Source organism: Ochlerotatus camptorhynchus, unplaced genomic scaffold (genome assembly GCF_037179485.1).
Source record: "Ochlerotatus camptorhynchus isolate MF236.1 unplaced genomic scaffold, CSIRO-AGI_Acam_v1.1 ptg000398l, whole genome shotgun sequence".
NCBI lineage: Eukaryota > Metazoa > Arthropoda > Insecta > Diptera > Culicidae > Ochlerotatus > Ochlerotatus camptorhynchus.
Window position 1 is genome coordinate 607,115 of NW_027040885.1, and position 17,375 is coordinate 624,489.

The following is a 17,375-nucleotide window of genomic DNA, read 5'->3' on the forward strand; positions in this document are numbered from 1 at the left end:
TTATTAAGAAGGAGTTGTAGGAAACTAATAAAGCTTTATAAAAAAAAATATAAACGGAATTTTTTTTTCGTTTTTTTACAATAAAAAATAAAAATAAACCTCAAAATTCAAATAACAAAAAAAAAGTATTTTTGATTTTTTTTTTATATTTTTTTAATAAAAACTTGAATAGAAAGCAAAAGTTTTGAAAACAACTCCAGGATAGACAAACTTTTAATAAAAAAGTTTTTCCAAGAGCAACTTTTAAGGCATTTTTGAAACTTTCATTATTTACGGCAAAATGTTCAGTTTGATGTCAGTATAAGATTATAAAAATCATTTCAAACGATAGTGCTCATATCGATAAACTTCCTAAATTAAACCGTTTTCGAGATATTTCTAATTATAATCAATTTTTTGTAGAAAATATGCCTATGCGTTTTTATTTGCATCTTATATGTATTACTTTCGATCGTCTTTAATAATAATAATTTGTACATAAACCTTTTGGTTGGATATATTTTTATTTGATGAACTTTTGATTGGCATGTTTTTATATGTTATGAATGGTGCGTTCTTCGTCATTCGAAAATAATTTCGCTGATATTTTATTTTCGAAAATCGGAATAATACAGTGATATTTTCTTGTACCTGGGATCGTTTTGGCCTTTTCAAAAATGCTTTTCCATTCTGCAGCCCCCTGTTCGTATTCCTTTTGTGACACAAAACAAAATGACATTTTTGTTAAATAATCATTACTCTTCTGGTTAGCCCATGCATATAACTCTGCTGAACTTGTGATTGGATGTTCGTGTTCTATAACCACACTTGCGTTCCTTGCCATTCGTTTTAATGTGCCACCGATCGCGCCACATAGTCCCTTGCCATGCGAAGTTGCAAAAAAGTGCCATTCAACATCAATATTGTTCTTCGTTTTAAAGTTATTAAGACTTGCCAATTTTTTGCAATTTTTATATTGGGATGCAGCTCGATCAGACATAAACATCGCTTTTTTACTTGTATTTACTAATAAATACTTGCACCGCAATTGTATCGTGTTTTATACCTTCAGAGATTACGACCAAACTTAAATTTTTAATTATACCTGATTCTGAATAATAAATGCAAAAAGGATGAATAGTAGCTTGTTGATTATTCCAGTAACTACTTTGGGCAGCATCTTGAAGAAAAAATGAATAATTTTCGGAAAATCACAAATTATGACAACTTTTCCATTTTTAAGAGATTTTTTTGTATTTCTCAAGAAACTAGACTGCTGAGTTTTAATATAATCATGGGATACCAGTTTTTCCAACTTTTCGCAAAAATAAGGAACAAATCCATCTACTGGTTTTACAAGTTTCTCTAAACTACATCGATCAGTTGAAACCCATTGTTCAAAACATATTTCAGGCATACCCTGTCCCTCGATTTTTTCTGAAAAACTTCTTTCAAAATCTGAGAGACCTGGACAACGTTCGCATTCGCGGATATAATAATGTTTAGTTCTGGATGATGAGCTGCATAATATTTCTTCAAAATAATGGTTGAAATCTTTTTCGAATGAATATTTTCTAAGACAATGAAGCATTAAATTAATATTTTCATGGATGATACAAACACAAATATTGTGAGAACCTGAACTACCAAGTAATTTGCAATGCTTTGGTTTTAGTGCTGCAAATGAACTAAATCCAATGCTATTTTTACTAACTTCTTGAAATTTAATAAAAGCTTCTCGCAATGTACAAACTAAAAGGCGCTTTTGAGTATGAATCTTCTTACCATCCTTCTTCACTGAATCGTAATCGTTTAGTCCTGACGTGGCTCTGCTTATCTGGTCGCTTTCGAAGCCTCGTTTTTAATTTTGGGATCCAAACCGTGTCCTAGCCTTTCGTTGGGGGTGGCCAATACTCCTTTCCCGTTTGCCAAGCATTGAGCTTGCAATACAATGTATTTATTTGTTTCAAACTCGTCCATTACCGTTTACGTTGACCAAGATTTCGGCAAAATCGTCAGAATCCTTATTTGATCGTCTCTCGATGAACCTGGATCAGCAAATCTCTCCTTCAGTTGTCCGATCATCTCATTGTGTTCCGCAGCTTTCAATTTTAGTTGCTCCAGGTCATCTTCTTCCGCTTGAAAACCGAAGTTGCGTTTCTCAATGCCATTGGTAATGTCCATATACTTTCTCCGGGGATAGTTAACATTCTGGAATTTTTTGTCAATATTGGCGATACATTGATACCAGCTATGCCCTTGTTGAATAGCTCAATATTATGCGTCCTGGAAAATAGTTGCTCTCCACTATCCTGAGATGATGCTGTTGTTATTGACGTAGTTGATGGTATTTCTTCGAGGCCATGTCAAGATGTAGATGGCTGCGGCTCCGCGATGTCCATGACTGACGGTTGCACTTCTAGTTTTAGATTTTCAGCACTTGTTTCGATTCTATTTAAATTCAAGCGACACGTATCACAGATTGATAGAGATGTATCCAAATTAAATTTCCACTCTAGGAACTTATGTTTTTCAATCAAATTTTCGGATAATTTACGAAGCTTTGACGAACACCGTTTATTAGGAAACGGCTTGCAACACTCGACCTTCGTGAATTCCATATTCAAATTATACTTGTTCACCCGAAAAGATTTTTTTGGTGATGTCTGTTTTCAAAAGGATAGTCATGCTTATATACAAACATAGGTACCATTTGGATATTCAGGTATAAATATTGTTTTGGTATTGAAGCTACTCTAACAGAGAAGCTCTTTTTTTGATGAAAAATACCATGGAAGACATTATAATGTACCTAAAATAATAAGATGGATAGGTACATCAATATTAAAAACTTAAATAGGATGAAACTACGCTTGATAATGAAAATAAGTGCAACTTAACTTGTGTTGGTTTCTATATTTAAAATAATAGTGTTTTCATTTCCCCTGTAAATTCTAAACGAAATGTCTGATCGTTCAATCGTCAAAAGACAAATTAAAGGTAAATATATGTGTACTTACCTTGCTAAACTTACCAATGCTGATGGAGAATCACGATTAACTTATGAAAATGGCTTATTTTCTACCAAAAAATGATTTTGATGAAAGTAAATTTGAAATATCTCGAAAACGGTTATATTTAGGAAGTTTATCGATATGGGCACTATCGTTTGAAATGATTTTTATAATCAAACTGAACATTTTGCCGTAAATAATGAAATTTTCAAAAATGCCTCAAAAGTTGCTCTTAGAAAAACTTTTTTATTGAATGTTTGTCCATCCTAGAGTTGTTTTCAAAACTTCTGCTTTTTATTAAAGTTTTTATAAAAAAAAATATATAAAAATTCAAAATAACGTTTTTTTTTGTTATTTTTTTTATTTTTTATTTTTTTTTGTAAAAAAAAACGAAAAACAAAATTCCGGGTATATTTTTTTTATAAAGCCTTATTAGTTTCCTACAACTCCTTCTTAGTAAATTTTTTTCTACAACCAACTGTTTTCGAACTACATTTCTTTTAAAAGTATGTGTGCAAAAACACATAGGCCCTTTTAAAAAATTACCCTTGAGTCAAAAGGGTCTCCTCTCCTGCGGAAAATACTTGGTCTATCATACTGAAAATACGGGCAAAGTGTCATCCAAATCGAAGATGTTCGAGCACGATTTCAGGTTTTTTCAGCTCATTCTGGATGGAATCCCTCATGTGCGACTTTGTGATGATGGTACCGTTCCTCTGCACGCCAGCTCTCCTAATCGCTCCTTCGAGGGCGATGTTGAATAGCTAGTTCGAAAGAGCATCTCCTGCTTCAACCCATCTAAGGTCACGAACGAGGCCGAAATCTCGTCTGCAACCCTTACACATGATTTCGAACCATCCAGCGTTGCACGAGTCAGCCTAATTAGTTTCGTCGGAAAAACGTTTTCTTGCATTATCTACCATAGCTCGTTTCTCTTTACTGAATCGTACGCTGCCTTGAAATCTATGAACAGATGATGAGTCTGCAAGTTGTATTCCCGGAACTTCTCAAGGGTTTGACGCAGGGTAATCATTTGATCCGTCGTTGATCGACCCTCACGAAAACCAGCCTGGTATTCGCCGACGAAGGATTCCTCAAGCGGTCTCAATCTGTTGAACAGAACACGTGATAATACTTTGTACACCGAATTCAGAAGCGTGATTCCTCTGTAATTGGCGCACTCCTGTCTGTGTCCCTTTTTGTATAGGGGACAAACGAGACCATCCAACCAACTAGCGGGCAATTCTTCCTCCTCCCAAATCTTGAGCAGTATACGGTGGATCATCTGGTGCAGCTGCTCACTTCCGTGTTTGAGAAGTTCAGCCGGGAGCTCGTCCTTCCCCGCAGCCTTACTGTTTTTCAGCTCTCGTATCGTCTTTTTCACCTCTTCTAGCGTTGGTGGTTCCACAGCTTGACCATCGTCGTCGATGTGTGTTCTGTTTGTAGATGCTCTCTCGTTCTCTCCGTTCAGCAACGTCTCGAAGTATTCCTTCCACATGGCAGCCACCATCCTTTTATCTGTCAGCGGATTACCTTCACGGTCATAGCACATGGCGGGAGACGGCGCTGTCTTACTCCTGACGCCATGACGCCTGACGCCACAGTTGCGTAAAACCTTCGCATATCATTTTGCTCCATACTTTATTCAGCCTCAGCAATAACGCGTTCCTCGTACTGCATTTTTCCCCTGCGATGGGTTTGTTTCTCGGCTGACCTTGCTACCCTGTACCGCTCTCTGTTCTGACGGGTACCAGACACCAACATCCGGCTTCTGGCGACGTTCTTCTCCTCTATCACTCGCTGGCACTCCTCGTCAATCCACCCGTTCCGGGGGCGCCTCTGAGCTGTACCTATCACCTCTCGTGCTGTTGTGCTCACCGCTACGTGGACAGCTTCCCACAGATTGTTGAGATTCTCGTTCACGTTGATTTTCGCTATCCGCTCATTCAGCTTCTAGTGGTACTCTGCAGCAACACCATCCACCATCTACTGTCAAACGCTGGATGTTGAAACGCATCGATCTCCGGTTTCTCGAGCTCGTAACGGTCGATAGACGCGCTCGAATTTTCGCGACAACGAGGTAGTGATCCGAGTCGATATTAGGACCCCTGAAGGTCCTGACATCTACGACATCCGAGAAATGCCGACCATCCACCAACACGTGGTCGATCTGGGAGCAAGTTTCGCCATTAGGGTGTCTCCAGGTGTGCTTTCGGATATCCTTGCGTGCAAAGTGGGTGCTACTGATGGCCATATCACGAGCAGCAGCGAAGTTTATCAGCTTCAAGCCATTATCATTCGTTGCAGAGTGGCTCTCTGTTCCAATGATTGGGCGAAAGAATTCCTCTCTTCCGACCTGCGTGTTTGCATCTCCGATGACAATCTTCACGTCGTGTTTAGGGCACTCATCATTGGTTTTATCCAGGCTTTCAAAAAACGCGTCCTTCACGTCATCGGATTTATCGTTAGTCGATGCGTAGATGTTGATCAGGCTGTAATTGAAGAATTTGTCACGAATCCTCAAAACGCAGATGCGCTCGCTAACCGGTTTCCACCGCATAACCCGCTTCATCTGTTTCCCAATCACTACGACACCAACTCCGTGTTCTGCTCTATCGCCACCGCTGTAGTAGATATGGTATTTGAACGATGTGTTGGCGATAGGATCTACCGCCCTGAATTCACGTTCTCCAGATCTAAGCCACCATACTTCTTGAATAGCAGCCACACTCACATTCACCTTTTGCCACACAATTATACTACTGCGAAATTGGTATCGATGCCTGTAGCCGAAGCGGCGCCATTGAGCTAACCGAACTTCTCAATTTAAATTTAAATCCTGTTGAAAATAAAATGTAAACAATCAAAACTGAAGGGTCTCACTCGAATGATCCAATGTACTCCACCTATGTATGAAAAACAATACTTGAAAGGATATGCACTTTGGGGGCCACTAGGCCAGTTACGAGGACTACTCCAGCGACGTTTGATCTTTTTCTTCTTCTTCGCATTTCAAGCTTATTGTCTATCGCATATTAGCTTATTGCGTGCTTTCAACTTATTGTTATAGATGCACTTCCACCGTTATTAATTTAGAGCTCTCGATGCCTGTACTATTTTTGCATTAGTTTAATTGTGTGGCAAGTACAATCATACTTTATACCCAAATTGACTTCAAAATTTAAGAAAAGGAGATTTTCATCGTTGGGCACAATTTTTCGATCCATAAGCGAACATTGGAAGCATTTCCCCTTAATGAGTTGAACAAAAAATTACCAGTATTTTCGGTATTTTTTTTCATCTAGCTATCTCTAAGGGGCTATTCATTAACTACGTAGACAGATTTTTAGAAATCTTGAACCCCCCCCCCCCTCCCCCTGCGTGGACAATCGTTCATACAAAAAATTTTAAATTTGTATGGGCGGTGGATAATTGCCAACCCCCCCTAAACTGTCTACGTAGTTCATGAACAGCCCCTAAGAAGCAAGGATAAATCAAGCTGAACATTGCATTAGGTCCTTAGTAACATTGACAGATTCTCTTCGTCGACTTTCTCTTTGTATCTCCACGGCCATGTAAAGGCATTCCCTGGTATTTTCAGCACACAGATCGATAAAACAAGCTTTTATCTAGCAACTAATAGCACAAACACAACAAGAAACGGTTATCTGCTCAAGTTATTAACGAAAGAGAAAGTCGACGAAGAGAATCGATCAATGTTTCTTAGGACCTAATGCAATGTTCAGCTTGAAATGAATAAATGTGTTACTTGCATCATCGTATCAACGCAATTAAGTACAAAATTTAATTTCATCTGTTAAATTAGTATACACACAAATATGAAATACATCGATGACACAATCTAACGTTTGAAGATCTTTAAAATTATCTTATGTTTTATACATTATGTAAAAAAATTATATCCACCCCTTATCAACTAACACATTTTCTGATATAATATTTTCAAAAATTTACCGTTTTTTCTCAATTCTTATGTGATACCATCATGACCGATTAAAATTCCTTTTGTATTGTCCGAACGCTAGGTTTCTTTTATATAAATAACTTAAAAATTTCGAATTTGAAGTGTAAGTGGATGTAGATTTTTTTATTTTTTTTTTTATACTGTGCATCGTGTATTGATTATTGTTCAGTGTTGATAAAAATCATGATTAGAACATCAAATATCACCAACCATCAATATGAAATATTGTCGTTGATATTCTATTCCGCTATCACCATTGATTTTCAGCGAAAGACACACTCTTTATTTTTTAAGTGGCGATTTCAAAGCTCTCTCAACTGTGATTATATTTTCTCAATATCAAGCTCTCTCACACACATGGGTGAACACGAGCAGAAAAAATACCGATAATGTTGTCGGCCAACGTATCCAAGTTTCATTGCAAGCAATTGGATTTAGAATGAAAATCATCAGTTTTTTTATGAAACATAATTCTTAAGTCAAAACAATGAAATTCATTCAACTTCAAAGTCAGCTTATGAAACAAAAAAAAAATAGATTAAAATGCAGCAGACTGAACTCGACCCAGCCAACCAAAGTACATATGTATCAAATTATAGATGCCCACATTCATCAGGATTTATAAAATTTGTTTTTTCAAATGATATTCAAACATATACACTGGTGGAAATAAATATAAGGGCACTTTAAAAAGCATGGCTCCTACCAATTTTAAGAATCAGAGAGATTCAAAATTGTATATGTTTAGATGCCACATTATTATGCTATAATACGAGTACAAGAAAGAACCAGTTGTGTCATGTATGTAGGAGAAATAAATGTAAATGTGATTTTACAAGCATGTTTTAACATGTTACAAATTGTTGTGGCCACTAAATAATAAAAAAATATAATAAATTAACTTGGGGACAAAAACGATCTTGTTAGCAGCATACCACTCCAGAACCACCTTGAAGTAGTGACAGCTGGCCAAATCGGGTCAAAAGATGACTTTGCCCCTATACTTGCGGCTGAACGGCAATACACAATTTTTCAGGCATCCTTCGATGTAAACTTGGGATGTCATCGTCGAGGATATGACGAATGGTTCCTTTTTGAGGCCACAACTGCAAATCGCTTGCCAAATTATGGCCTTCTTCACGAACTTGTCGGCAAACACGAACTTGAATCTTCCCGGCCAGCCCACGTCCAGTCGTGATGTAAAGTTTTTGATCGGGAAGCTGCTTGAACGTATGTTTCGAGTTTGACGTATGTTTCGTCATAGATCAAAGTGCAGTCCTTGTGTTTCGTCAAAACACGGTCGTACAAGAGCCTTGCCCGCTTTTTCACCAAGGAATTCTGCTTCATTTGCCGGTTTGGATGTTTACTGGCTTTGTACGACTTGTATCCTTCCCTGGCAAGGATGTTCCGCACCGTTTTAAAGTTGGCATTGTACCTTCTGGCCACATCTCGGATCAAAAGACCAGGGCTGACTATAACGTACCTCAACACCTGACGATCCCTGCTTCCAGTTTTTTCGTAGGTTCGCTGATTCCTTTCCACACTCAGGGTTTCCTTGTAGATTTTGCGCATTTCGGCACTTTAGCCAGCTGCGAACCGGACCTCTCCGGATTTTCCAGGTGTTTGTGCACAATATTTTTTCTTCTTTCGAGTTCCATTTGACGTTATTTCTGAACGTGATAGGCTACTTAGATCAAACTTTAACTAGTTGTTCTCTAAAGAAGTGTAAACAAACCACTTACAAAGATTTTAGATTCCCAACACTAGAGGTGTGCTAGTGGCGCGCGAAGGACGTACCAATTCAGTTTTAGTCAGCCTTTACGTACGCTTAACTTTAATGACGACTGTTAGATTTACTTGTATACTCGGTGTTTCGGCGTGGCAGTCATAAAATGAATGCGTTAGTATTATCATCGTCGACGTCTCGGTCCTTGGTTCGGACTTTCTTCAGGGCCTATTTATTATTCACATATATTAAGTCTGATGAATTGGTAGATTATATATGGTGACTAATTCAACAAAGCAGGGGAAACATATCAGAAGGGTCTATCTCAAAACATAAACCATTACATTGAACTTCAATTCCTCGTGAATTACCACACACCCACACATGCTAATTACACCATCTGATAGACCAAATATTGCTCTATCAGATGGTGTAGTTAGTTTGTGTGGGTGTGTTGACTGCCACACTGAAACACCGAGTTAACAAGTACACATAAACTAATGCCTTCCACAATATGTTTATGTCACAAGCAACAGCAACTGAGCCCCCACTTCATTGTTATTTTGGAGAATTTGGGCACAAGAGCATGGATTGCAAAAATTGTGATAGATGCTCTAGGTGCAGCCAACAACACAAAACGTCGGAGTGTACGTCAACTGTATTGAAATGTATTAATTGTTTGAAAATGAATAAAGAACGAAAAATGAACTTGGAAGTCAACCATGCCGCATTTAGCTCGGAATGTTTGCTCTATAAAAGACTTTTTGATCAGAAGAAAAGCAGCTTGCGTTTCAATAAATAGCAGCCAAGTTCCAGGAATGTGAATCAATTCGATTTTTTATATTTGAATATTGCGGGGTTGTCAACAAACTACGTAGCATTACGTCAGATTGTTGAGGAAAAACGTCCTCTTTTAGTTTTATTATCTGAAACTCATATTGTAGAAACTGAAGCTTTTGATCAGTATAGTATTCCGGGATATATTGTTGCTGCTTGTTTATCACATTCTAGACACACGGGCGGTGTTGCTATTTATGTCAAAGAATCAGTTCAATTCAACCTTCGTACCAACGAAGTTATTGATGGCAACTGGTTCTTGGGCATTACAGTTGTACGTGGCATGAAGATGGGTAATTATGGTGTTTTGTATCATTCTCCCAGTTCTAGTGACCAGCGTTTTGTTGAAGTTTTAGTGAACTGGCTCGAGACATTCCTTGATTCTAGTAAATTAAATATATTGGCTGGTGATTTTAATATTAATTGGCGTGATAACCATAATTCGAATCATTTGAAGCATTTAGCTGAGTTTTTTAATTTAAAGCAAACGGTAAATGAATATACGCGTATTTCCAGGCACAGTAGAACTTTAATTGACCACGTTTATTCCAATTTTGATTCCATTTGTTCAGTTACGGATACTGATTTGAAAATAACCGATCATGAGACTTTAGTGATTAATGTCTTAGACCATGTTAACGATAACGATAATTTTGTAAAATTGAAGTGCTGGAGGAAATATTCGAAGCAAGCTGTTTCAAATCTTGTTGAGAAAAGCCTGGATTTTCCATTCGCGGCCGGTAACTTAGATGAATCTACAGCTGTTCTTAATAACGCTTTGAAAACGTGTACCAATCAACTAGTTGAGCAAAAGTTTGTTTCTTTGAAAAACTCGAACAGCTGGTACAATTTGGATCTTTTGCGTCTTAAACGGAAAAGGGACTAATGGTACAAAAAGTGTTGTAGATCTAATAATGACAATCATTGGACTAGGTACACAATCGCGCGTAATAAGTATTCACAATCGATAAAGAAAACTCGTTGTGAATATGTTCAAAGGAAGATTGATCAGCATCAAAACAACAGCAAAGAGTTATGGAAAATTTTGAAATCTTTATTAAAACCTAGTAATTGCAAACCGCGGTCCATAACTTTTAATGGCACATTAGAACAGTCAGAACAAGTAATTGCATCTAAGTTTAATGATTATTTCGTAGACAGTGTTTCATTGATTAATCAATCTATTGAATTGGTCGATGAACCTGACGAAATAAAACAGCCAGTTAATAGTAGTTGCAGATTTGAAGTTTTTCACCCAATTACATTAGATGAACTTAGAGTTATTTGTTTTTCATTAGGAAAATCGGCTGGAGTAGATAATGTTAATGCTAGAGTTATTCAAGATTGCTTTCATGTCATTGGCCACATCTTTCTGGACCTTATTAATGAATCATTGCAGAATGGACATGTGCCACAAATTTGGAAGGAATCCTTAGTGATTCCTATTCAAAAAGTTGCTGAAATGATTAAAGCCGAAGAGTTTCGTCCCATCAACATGTTGCACACATTAGAGAAAATCTTAGAACTTGTTGTTAAAGGCCAGCTGTTGGAGTATTTGAATAGCAACTCTTTGTTGATACCAGAACAATCGGGATATCGGGAAGGTCATTCTTGTGAAACTGCATTGAATTTGGTGTTAGCAAAGTGGAAAGACAACTTGGAGCGTAAAGATACGATTGTTGCTGTTTTTTTGGATCTGAAACGCGCTTTTGAAACAATTTCTAGGCCCTTACTGTTAAGTACAATCAAGCGCTTTGGAATTACGAGTACTGCATATAAATGGTTTGAAAGCTATTTGTCTGACAGAACTCAACGGACTGTTTTTAATGATTCTGTCTCCAGTCCCGTGGGGAACAACCTTGGAGTGCCCCAGGGAAGTGTATTAGGGCCCCTTTTATTTATTATGTATATTAATGACTTGCGACGTGTTTTACGGTTTTGCGACATTAACCTTTTTGCAGATGATACTGTGTTATTCATTGCAGCTAAGGATTTAGAAGTTGCCGTCTCACACTTGAATGTAGATTTGCAGTATCTAAGTAGATGGTTGAAGTGTAAGCAGTTAAAATTGAATACAAGTAAAACTAAATTTATGGTAATTTCGCGGAATCGATTAAATGAGAACGTCTCTGTTGTAATTGATGATGAGACTATTGATCGCGTTCAGGAGATTAAATATCTTGGCGTGATTATTGATGACAAACTTAAGTTCAACTCTCACATTGACAATGTCATCAAGAAAATTGCCAAGAAGTATGGAATTCTATGTCGATTGAAAAACGATTTAACTATTGCCAGTAAAATACAGCTATACAAATCAATCATCTCTCCTCATCTAGACTTTTGCCCATCCATTTTATTTCTGTCTAATGCAACACAAATATCGAGATTACAGCGCTTGCAGAATAAAATAATGCGTTTGATTTTGAGATGTAATAGATTCACTTCCTCAACTTTGATGCTAGACGCCTTACAATGGTTGTCGGTGAAGCAAAGAATTGTATATTTGACTATGGTGTTCATTTTTAAAGTAGTTAACGTTTTGCTGCCTCGATATTTGTGTGATCGAATTGAAAGAGGAAGTGACTTTCATAGATATAATACTAGAAACGCGGATGAAATAAGAACACCACATTTCTTGACTTGTGCTTCACAGAATTCATTATTTTTTAAAGGAATAAATGTTTTCAATTCGATGCCTAGACACATTAAACGTTCAACAACATTAGCAGAATTTAAGAGACATTGCATTTCACACGTTAAAACTGTCTTTTGAACGATTATCCAGTGATTTTTTTTTTATGAATTGACAAATTATGTATCTTGACGAAGTTATTTTTAACGGATTACTTTGTATGGATAGCTGTTATAACGACTTTTTAATAATTATTATAGAACTGCAAAAACTATTTTGTTCGCCACGATGGTGATGATGGATTTTTGATATATGATTTAATAGTAGTAGTAAAAAAAAATAGTAGTCTACAAAGGTTTGAGCCTCGCGCGCGTATTACGGATATAGAGGACTGAATTTAACATTTGATAAAAAAAAAAATGCAATTTTGAAGCTTATTTGGAAGATACCTTGAGTTAGTAGTAAGTTTTCTGGCAAATGTTGGGGGTTCGTGAGCATTCCTGACATTGCTGAAAATTATGATAGCATCAGATTGCGGGGTTACTAGTGTAATAGGATGCTTTGTTGATTGTTCATTAACTCTTGATTGCTTGTAATACTTATGAATATTTTAGGTTGACAAAAAGGCGAACTAAGAGGTGGACGCCTGAGCTTTTCAACATTTATATCGCTATGAAGCAACTGTAAACTCTAGAGGGAATTTATATCTGTAACTGAAACCAGTTGGATTTTGTTTGCCAACCTGGTTAAAATGTCATATATAATTATCTTAAAGATAAATCGTCCAGCTCAAACCTTTGTAGGGGTAAGAGGTGGGACCATCATCATCATAAGATGAAGAACTTTTTCAAATAATAAGCACAGTGCTCACGGAAGAATCCAAGGAATGCGTGCTGTGTTACAAATTATTTAACCACAGTCATAATTTTGCCACAGAAATGACAACAGCGTGGAATGTTGGTGAAGATTGCATGTTCTATATTTTAAATCATTAGAATTTAAAAGCGCAGCCAAGAAGTCTGGAACAACCTTTTTTTATCCGCTTTCATCCATCATGTATTTAATTCAGCCGAAATGGTCTCGCACGGAAAATGTACATGATATCTCATTCCGTGGGACATGGGAAAAGTTTCATCCTAATCAGAACTGGTTTGTTTGCTCATTTAACAAATTTTACATATTTCCTACTCACCAGCAGTATCTCACCTCTGTTCTATATCTTATCGTTTTCATTTTTTAAATAAATTCATGGTTACGGTAAATTGTTGTGCTACACATACAGACCTGAAAAAAACGATTATGCTGCTGAAATCGCTTCCAAATATCACGACATTCATTTTCATTATTTGTCTCCTAGACTCACCAAGTGGCATTATCAGACTACATCAAAAGTTACCAAGAAATGTGTTCATAAGAACTTATTTTCATCTTTTTGTTTTTGTTCAAATTGAAAGTTCCCTTATTGTGATTTTTTATTTCAAGCTATCCTAAAGTTTTCCCATGCTTTTTGCTCTTTCCATTCTAGCAACCGAACTTTGAGCATCCATCAACGTCTGCCCCGTTTATGCCAACGTTCAAAGTTTTTAATCACCCCGATGCTGTGCCCCAGATATCAACCACAATGTTCATCCTACCGAATTATATAGTCACCGAGGGCAATTTGCAGGGCAATAAAAACGTTTCCCTCAGTCAGACGGCTACGGAAAATCGCAGCTTAACCCTAACAGATACCGTGTCCGGTGCGGATCCATTCTCTCACGAATCCAGCTCCTGTATCCAATGTAACTTCTTGGGGTGGCCAACTGCAAACGGACCGACATCAGTTGAACAGAAAGCAGCCACTCTTCGTCAAAATCAATCATACAAAATGCCTGAAAACGAACGGAAAATCTGTCAGAACGATTCTTTTTTATGGTTGGGCTTGAAAGTCGGGGTGATGTAAACTTGTAGGGTAAAGTTGTCAAGAACAATTCTGGCATCTAGTTAATTACATTTATGTTGACATAAATACTGATCGGAATGGTTCTAATTATTTACCACTCACCAAATTTAAAATGAGTTATCATGTATTCACGGAACCCTGAAACTCACTAAGTAGATCCTCTTGGCAGCTTTACCCACTCTCAAGTGCCCGCAGTGAGGCATTCCGCCATTTATTGACGATGCTATCGAAGACGAAAATGGCATGAGTAGGAAATTTCACGTCTCAGAAAAGAAATTCGCGTGTATCGAAGAAGCACGTACCTATTCAGCATAGCGCACCATCACCACCGAAAGAAAATAAATAACGATAAGAAAAAGAAAAACTCTAGGTGTATCGATAAAAAAATGCGCTCTATCATATAGAGCATCAAATTCATATTTTCTGACAATGTGTTCCACTCAAGCTGGAGTTAAAACAACCCGCATAGGAAATTTAATGTTTTCATTTCATTTATTTCATGTAGGAAAGCAAAATCAAATTTGATTTGAACAGACAGCACTTCACTCAACCTGAACACATTTGTCAATATGCGAAAGTAAATTGTAAATAAAAAAAGGCCAATTTGCACATTTCCCTACGCGAGAACCCAAGATGTGTAATGCAGTTAATATGATTAAATAAATATTTTATATTTAAAACACATCAATATTATGATTTCATTTGAAAAACTGATGACATTCCATGTACATATATGTTATTCACAAAAACAATTTTTGTGAGTATTTCATTTAAAAAAAAAAATCAATTTACATACATCTGGTGCCTGAAAAAGTTGATGGATGGGAGGTTCACAACATGGAAAGGTGTCAAAAGCAATTCGCTGTAGTGGTTGTCACAACCGACATCCAATAAATCAACAAACAATCCATCAGAGATGAATACGACGTATACATGTGTAGATACAGCTGTGATCGCTCAATGCCCATGTGACCCTATATGATGAAAAGCTCCATACTTAATCTAACAATGATTTTTCGCATGTTCCACGGTGACGCATATGAAGATAATGGGAAAAGCAAATCTCGGCACATTCATATTTTAACAGATTTTTGCAGCGCTACCTTTTGAGACGGGTAAGTATAATATATTTTCAAGGCTGGGTTATGAAGTTTTTTTTTTCCTTAATGAGGATTAAAAAAAAACAATAATTTCTAGCGTTCAGAATCATAAGGACCTAACTGCGAAGATCGATTCTCTTCATCGATTTTCTCTTCACAATACCACAGTCCAGTGAACAAATTTTCTGAAATTACTGCAATACAGTGTAGTGAAAGCAACATCAAACACATCGATAAATGTTAATCAAGCCGAGTTATTAACAAAAGATATGTTTCAGAATGCTAGATTTGGTTTCCTTTAATTTGATTAGATTAAGGACATGAAGCCAGATAAATCCACATACTCATTAACTAACATACCGCACTGTGCTCTGTGAGCCAGGGAAGTATCGAAGAATGTTTTAACGAGAAGGCATCCCTTTTCGATTAACAAGCAATTAACAAAATTACACCCTAAACGCTCTTGCGAGACATTAACAGCTTCAATGTAAGCTTTGAAACGTGATGTGTCGATGTAGAAACAAAATTCTACAAAAATAGCTTTCTAAAGAGTAAACAAAAATAAACCCAAAAAAATGTTCTCTAAAATCATGCTTGATGCCATTGCACAGTGGTCCAGAGTGCAGATTTAGGTGGAATGATTTGTTTTGAGCCTGAAATTGAAACTTTAGACTAAAAGTCTCTTATACAAAATTATTCTTTATAGCTAGGCCCTCATTTTTATGATAATGAATTCTAGGCTGGCTCTTATTATCATTGAAATAAAAAATCAAACTTTTCTGTTTGAATATATTAAGGTATACATTCTTCGGCAAAAATATAGCTGAGCTAACTTTCAAGCATTTTTGTACAAAAAAAACTTTTTTTTATATCTCTTAAATTGACCGATTTAGAGCTATTTTTTTTAGTTGTTTTGCTCTCGTTTTCTTATTTCAAATTTCTCAGCAAAGGTGTCTCCAAATAACTTTTAGATCTTTAGAAGGCGCAAATTTTTTCCTCAAATTAGGGGATTTTTAAAACTGACTTTTTTGTTTTACACACAGCAAAAAAAATCTGAATTTTAATTGTGATGTAAATATTCATTCACGTAAACTTGTATTTCATTTCAAGCAAACGCGCAACTTGTAAGCAATGTTGTTTACAAATATGGGCTTTTGTATACAATATTTGCAACATTTCATGAGGCAGCACAATTAATCATCAATAAAAAAAGCGAAATGAGCAATAAAAAATCTCAAATTTGCCACTAAATACTACAGGGGTGCACCAATAAACAAAAAACAAGTTGCAATAGAAATGAAGAAAAAGCCAATAAACAAATAAAAAGCTTCTTTTAATAATTTGAATGTGAACGGTAAAAATGGCAAAAAGGGCAATAGTAAATACAATACGCTCAATTAAATAAGGATGAATCTCCACTAAATTAGGAAATTTGAGCACTAAATAACTCACTTTCTTCACCTGCAGTTGAACATATTTTCCCATAAAAGTGGCAAAATCAGCAATACCATATTGAATAACCGCAATAAATAAATCTAAAATGTCCCACACAAAGCGCACAGTTATCACTGTTTTAATCCAATTATGCTGTAAAATCGTGATTATTTCCCCAAGAAAAAAAATGAAAATATCTTTTAAAAACTGAAAAAGTTTCAGGAACCAGGAGATAAATGTATGCTTGAACATGAGGATGAGCCATCGTAAAATATGAATCGTTCTTAAAGAAAAGAAAATAATTCATGCAGGAAAGTAAAAATGAGCAATTAAAAAGGAACACTGCGCAATATAAAATAAAACAAAATTCCAATGATATTCAGGAAATATTCCTTTAAATTGAAAGTTTATGAGCCAATAATCCAGATCAATTTCCATATGGTATATTCAAGACAGCGATAAGTAGTGATACTGTGTCTTGGCTAACAAAGTCGATGTCGATAAAGAAGATTAAAGAATGTGGGTCTCATTGAAAAAGGTACCATTAAACAAAGTCAAAAGAGCACTAAAAACAGCTGTTTGAGCAAAATATACGTCACAAAAGAGCACTAGAAAATGCCATTTGAGCAATATAAAGGTAAAAAAAGACACAAAAAGCACAATGAATGTCCCAGGGAAAATTTCAAAAACGCTCAACAAAAAATAAGAAATGAGCAAGAAACG

General features: G+C 36.3%; 1 protein-coding gene across 1 annotated transcript in view; it reads left to right on the top strand.

The window, feature by feature from the left end:
- Nucleotides 1-14,758, top strand: part of LOC135710667 (uncharacterized) — an 82,368-nt gene extending 67,610 nt beyond the window's left edge. The window contains exon 9 of the mRNA XM_065233309.1: nucleotides 13,702-14,758. Within this exon, the coding sequence (XP_065089381.1) occupies nucleotides 13,702-14,118 (417 nt within the window). The 3' untranslated portion in view covers nucleotides 14,119-14,758. The remainder of the gene's footprint in view (nucleotides 1-13,701) is intronic.
- Nucleotides 14,759-17,375: the final 2,617 nt, after the last annotated feature.